At 64.6% G+C, this 5,952-nt stretch overlaps 1 protein-coding gene across 1 annotated transcript; it reads left to right on the top strand.

Moving 5' to 3' along the window:
* Window positions 1–9: 9 nt before the first annotated feature.
* Window positions 10–3,391, top strand: LOC102758586 (voltage-dependent T-type calcium channel subunit alpha-1H-like; the record flags this gene model as incomplete). The annotated part of the gene is given in 5 exon segments (XM_015562034.1): window positions 10–135; window positions 209–635; window positions 758–918; window positions 1,607–2,116; window positions 2,118–3,391. Coding segments are annotated over 5 exon segments (1,686 nt in total), but the record flags the coding sequence as incomplete, so codon positions are not given.
* Window positions 3,392–5,952: the final 2,561 nt, after the last annotated feature.

Genomic DNA, 5,952 nt, shown 5'->3' with positions numbered 1-5,952 from the left:
TCTCACCCTGCAGAGTGCACTGAGGACAACCCCTGTGAGGGCCTGAGCCGGCACGCCACCTTCTCCAACTTCGGCATGGCCTTCCTCACGCTGTTCCGCGTGTCCACGGGGGACAACTGGAACGGGATCATGAAGGTACCAGCCCGAGCCAGGCTGGCGGCGAGGGGGGGTCGGCCTGCGCCCTCCTGCAGCTGCCCTTCGCCCACAGGACACGCTGCGCGAGTGCGTCCGGGAAGACAAGCACTGCCTCACCTACCTGCCCGCCATCTCGCCCATCTACTTCGTCACCTTCGTGCTGGTGGCCCAGTTCGTGCTGGTCAACGTGGTCGTGGCCGTGCTCATGAAGCACCTGGAGGAGAGCAACAAGGAGGCCCGTGAGGACGCCGAGCTGGACGCGGAGCTCGAGCTGGAGATGGCGCAGGGGCCGCCCGCGGGTCCCAGGCCCGTAGCCCCGCAGAGCCCGGGCACCGGCCCTGACGCCCCCAACCCCCTGGTGGCTCGAAAGGTGTCTGTGTCCAGGATGCTCTCTCTGCCCAATGACAGCTACATGTTCCGGCCCGTAGCGCCTGCCTCGGCCCCTCACCCCCACCCGCTGCAGGAGGTGGAAATGGAGACCTACGTGGGCACCACCTCTGGTAAGACCCCCAGAGACAGCTGGAGAAATTGGGCAGGTGGAGGCATAGACAGCAGGACTCGGGCGGGTCGGGGGGCTCAGGGCTGGTGACAGCTGCCTGCTTTAGACACCCTCCTGCCCTAGGCTTGACCTCCGTGGAGCACGTGCCACCTGTGGAGTCCTGCGCCTCTCTCCAGGCCTTGCCAACTGCGTCCTCCCCTGCCAAGGGCAACAGCACCCTCCTCACCCTGCCCCCTCGGGGCACGGCCCACTCCCCCAGCTTTAGCCGCCTACTCTGCAGACAGGTAGGACCTCCCCGCCCCAACTCCTGCACAGCCTGAGGGGGCCCCTCTCCCCATTGAAGGACGAGTGACAGGCCTGGGAAGGGGGTGCTTTATCCCTAGAGCTCGTGATGACAGAGTTCCCAGCCACCAGGACCACATCCTCTCCTTGGACAGCAGCCTCTGTGCCCCCCCACACCCTGCAGTGGTCCCTGTGGGCCTCAGGGACCCACAGACCACCTTTCAAGCCTCAGGGTGCCACGCTGGGCTGGTGGTGCACAAGGTTGCCTCGGCCCAGCTCTGTGCCCAGCAGGGTTTCCAGGGCCCATGACAGGCTCTCCCTACAGGCTGCAGCCCTCTGCTCCTCACGGCCCCTCCCCTCGTGACAGGCATGGGTGGTTGGCACCCGCATACAGAGTGGTCTCCGGGGTGGCACGGGTGAGGCTGGAGGACAGTGACACACACGCCAGGAGCTCTCGGGCCCAGCTCACCCTGGATCCCCACCTCGGGTGTCGGAGCCTACTCTGCCCAGGTGGGGAGGAGTCTGCGCCCCTGGCTGCTGGCGGGGCTCTGCCTGGTCTCACCCGACCCCATGCCCTTGCAGGAGGCCCTGCACACCAACTCCCTGGAAGCCCAGGCTGACGGCCCTGCGGACTGCGGCCTGGACTCGGGGGAGCCTGATGGGAAGACCCCCACCCCCATGCCCGTGCAGGAGGCCCTGCACACCAACTCCCTGGAAGCCCAGGCTGAAGGCCCTGCGGACTGCGGCCTGGACTCGGGGGAGCCTGATGGGAAGACCCCCACCGGACAGGCGTCCCTGGGGGACTCCCTGCGGTCCCCGCCCCGCTCCCCGAGGCCCGCCAGCATCCGAGCCCGAAAGCACACTCTCGGACAGAGCTGCATCTCCAGCCAGCTGCAGGCCCCAGCCGGGGAGGTGGCGGAGGCCCCAGACCCAGCCGACGAGGAGGTCAGCCACATCACCAGCTCAGCCCGAAGCCCCTCGCCCGAAGCCCACAGGGTGGTGGCTGGCAAGCCGGACCTGGGCAGGCTCTATGGTGTGGACGCCCAGGGCCTTCTGGACCAGCCCGGCCGGGCAGACCCGCACCGGCGGCCCTCAGTGGAGCAGGGTGGAGGGGACAGCTGCTCTGAGCCTGGAGAGGTGAAGGCCCCGGCCCTGGAGGCTGAGCCGGCGCTGGGGTCGCGCAGGAAGAAGAAGATGAGCCCCCCCGTGCATCTCCATAGACCCCCCCGTGGAGGACGAGGGTGCAGCCTGGCCCCCTGCAGCAGAGGGTGGCAGTACCACCCTGCGGCGGAGAACCCCGTCCTGCGAGCCCATGGAGGGCTTGGGGGTGGACCCTACCAGCAAGGGGGAGCGCTGGGGCCAGGTTCCCTGCCGTGCAGAGCACCTGACCATCCCCAGCTTTGCCTTCGAGCCGTTGGACATGGGGTGCCCCAGCGGGGACCTGTTCTCGGACAGTGGTCACAGGGTGGCCCCAGAACCCAGAGCTTCCTCAGGGGTCACAGCACCTGCCGAACCTCACAAAACAGAGTCTCCCATCCCCTCCAGCGACCCCCCAGAGAAGGGATGGGGGCTGTACCTCAACGTCCCCGAGAGCCCTCCAAAGAAAGCAGGGTCCCCCCCAGCCAGTCCCACACCTGGTGACAGTGCGGATGAGCCTGTGTAGCTGGGGACACGATACCACACAGGCTTGGCACTGGGGTTGGGTATCCAGTGGGGTGGTGGCCCCAGGCAGGGCCATGCATGGACCCCAGCTCGGGCCCTACGCCGGGCAGAGGAGCCGGGAGGACATCGGCCCAGGGAGAGGGAGGCAGGCGCTGTTCTGGGTGAAAGGAGTTAGGTTAGCTCCTCAGACTGGGAGCCTTTCTGTTCAGGTTTGGTTTTCACGCGTTTGGCCGCTGTGGTCAGACTGCTGGCAGCCTGGTCAGCAGTCCCTTCACGAGAGAGGACCAGGGACAAGGACCAGAAAGCAACCAAAAGGAAAAGGTAGAGGCTGCCCGGCAGAGTCCCGTCCTCACATCCACTTACTTTTATAGGGAGCTCACGCTTGGGGCCATTGTGCCCTCGCGGGTGGCAGCTCAGTCACCGGGGCCCCCGCAGCCGTGCCTCACCATCACTCACAGTCTGAGCTCCTGTCCGTTTGTCCCGACTTCTGCCATCGCTGTCTCTCCACCTGCCCCTCCTGGACCCCTCCCCACCATTCTGTCCAGAAAACACCTGTGGACTGGTCTCTGAAACGCCGGATCGCCAGGGAATGGGAGCCAAGACCCCGAGGCCAGCACCTCCAACGGCCACCCTGGGGTCTGAGCAGAGCTGTGCCCACGGATGCCCCTTTGTTTCATTTTGTTTCTCTTATAAATTCAGGTTAAAGTTGCAATAATCCGATGCAGAAATTCAGCTTCTGAAGTTGAGGGCATGGGGGGCAGAGCAAAACAGAATAAACGTTAACTTATTTAAGGAACAAGAGGGCGACCGGCAGAATCTAAGTCCCGCGCGAGGGTGGGCGTCTGGACGGTGACTGCCACCCCAGCAGAGTGGCAGGGTCCTCCCCGAGAACCTGCGGCTGGTGGCCCATGCTTCCCCCACTCGGGCAGTTCGTCGGGAAAAGCTGAGATCGTAGCAGCCGGGCACAGGGCATTCACACGCTGGAGAGGCTGCATCTGACAACGTAGGGAGAAGTTGTTGCCAGAGCTTCTGACGGGGGTGGGTGCTGTGGGGGTTCCCCACGGGGAGAGCTTTCCAGCGGGGCAGTCGGCTTAGGGCTGCAGAAGGCACCCACTCTCGTTATCTCCCTGCGCTGAAGTCTTTGACCCCCTAGCCCTGACCCTTGACCTTGCCCCATGTCCTGCTGGCCTCTTGGACCAGGGCTTGTCTGCAGCCCCATGATCCCTTGTTCTCAAAGCCTGATCTTGGGGATCTCTCAGGACAGTCCCAGCTCAAGGCCAGAAACGTCTGAAACCCCAGGACTGGAGTCTCACCAACCCACCCTCCCCACTGTCCCTGTCCCACCTCCATCTTGCAGTCCCGTGATCTCCACCACAGATCTAACGGACAGAGCATGGGGGCACCCGTATCTAACCATCTTGTCTGGCCAGGGCCTGAGGACTGAGCTGATGGGGGCCTCTGGGAGGGACTGCACTCTCCCACTCCCAGCTCCAAGTCACAGGCCTGGGTTGTAGGTGCCTCTGTGTCACTGATCCACCTTTTGGCTTCTCGGGCACAGATGTCTCCTTCCAGCACCCGGCCTGGAGATGTGGTTCGAAGGTGCCCGTGCCACATTGCCCTGACGATGGACAGGGACGGTCGTGGCACCATCTCTGAGTGACGACTGCATTGAACCCATCACAGGAACGGACCTGGAAGGGTGCCCTGGACGAAGGGGGAACTGCCCTCTGGCCTGCACGCCCAGCCTCTGAGGGCCTGATGTCACCCAGTGTGTGGGTTGGGGGCCGGGTCTAGAAAACCCAGGTTTTCTGTGCTGCCCAGACCCCCAGTGACTTCCCTGGTCCCCACAGGATGAGCCTTCAGGGCCCTCATCTATTTTAGCTCATTTGCCTCCAGCATTGAGACCCCACTCATTCCACCAGCACCCATGCATGGTTTCCTACAGCACCCACACCCCCAGGACTCCAATCACCATGGGTGTGGTCCCCCCGATGACTGACAGGACTCCTCTCTGTGCCCATTTTCCAGGAGGGGTGGCATACCCCAGAGTGCCACCCTCGCCTGGACCTGGGGTGCGGGTCACCAGCAGCCAGTGAACATGGCCCAGCATGGGGGCCCCCTCAGGAGGACCCATGTGGACACACAGGAAGCGCTGTCCCCTCCCCCCCCCCGCAGCCCCCTTGGCCCAAAAGAAGGCCCGATGGACCTTCCCTGATAAGCCAACACTCACTTTATCTGTCACTGCCTCTGGCTTAGCTCCTCCAGATCCCAGGGCCAGATAAGGGAAGCTGGTGCCTGGCCTCCTCCCTACTCCCCCAGTGTGGGGGTCTCAGCCCCAGGCCCCGCCCACGTGCCTTTCCTTCCTCACACCCCCCACCAGAGGAGCCCCTGTCCCTCCCTGTCCCCAGCACAGCCCGCACAGAGAAAAGTGTAAATGCGCTTGTGCAAGGTGTGCGATCCAGGCAGGGGCAGCCCCTAGAGTGTGGGGCGGAGGGAGGGAGGGAGGGGGCAGTGGCCGGCCCATCCCTGCCTTCACACCGAGGAAGGACAGTATCTGGCTGCAATAAGATGATGAAGGATGAAAGGAAATGAGGGGGTGAGCGCTCCCCACCACGGTGTCCACAGCGGGGAGGCCCAGTGTGAGTGGGCAGAAGCCCTCCCACGCAGACCGGCCAAGTCAGCGCCGTGGGCAGGGAGCTCCGTCATGGGAAGCTGTGCCCAGGAGACCAGCTGAACGCACAGCAGCCGGATGCACAAAACCAGCCGCCCCGGGGCCTGAGCGGTGACAGGAAGCTCGCTCGGTGGCCGCACATCCCAGAGGTGGAAGCATTGGCCGTGGGCCTGACACGGGCCCGTCTGTTCCAGGCCACGCCTGTCCCCTCTCCTGCCAAGGGGGCGCCAGTGTGAAAGGGGTTCCCACACCAAAACCCATAAAATGCTGGTTACAACTCAGTGAGATGCACCCCCCCAGAATGGGGCGTTGGAAGGGGACAGGCCTGGCCCCATGGCTGTGGGGGGGCATCTGACTCCCAGGAAATGGAGGTGCTCAGACCTCAGGCCCGGCTCCCTCGCTGGCACAGGCACAGACATGCGGGATGTGCGCACAGGGACAGCCGCCCTGGTCCTGAGACCCTGACCGGGCTCCTCTGTCCCCTGCAGCAGCCTGGACTCAGGCTCCCTGGGAGCTGACCCGCTGACGGTGAGAAACGGTGTCCTCCCCACACGCAGCCGCGGGAGGACAGCCCCATGTGGTGTTGGGTGTGACGGAGGCTCCAGCCTCACTCCATCGCCTGCACCTGTGACACTCAGGCAGCCGCACGGCGTCCACATGTGCTAGCTCAGTGCGGCCTGAGAGCTGAGGACGGTGCTGGGGG

Source organism: Myotis davidii, unplaced genomic scaffold (genome assembly GCF_000327345.1).
Source record: "Myotis davidii unplaced genomic scaffold, ASM32734v1 scaffold8071, whole genome shotgun sequence".
NCBI classification, from domain to species: Eukaryota; Metazoa; Chordata; class Mammalia; order Chiroptera; family Vespertilionidae; genus Myotis; species Myotis davidii.
This window is presented reverse-complemented; position numbering and strand designations above follow the sequence as displayed.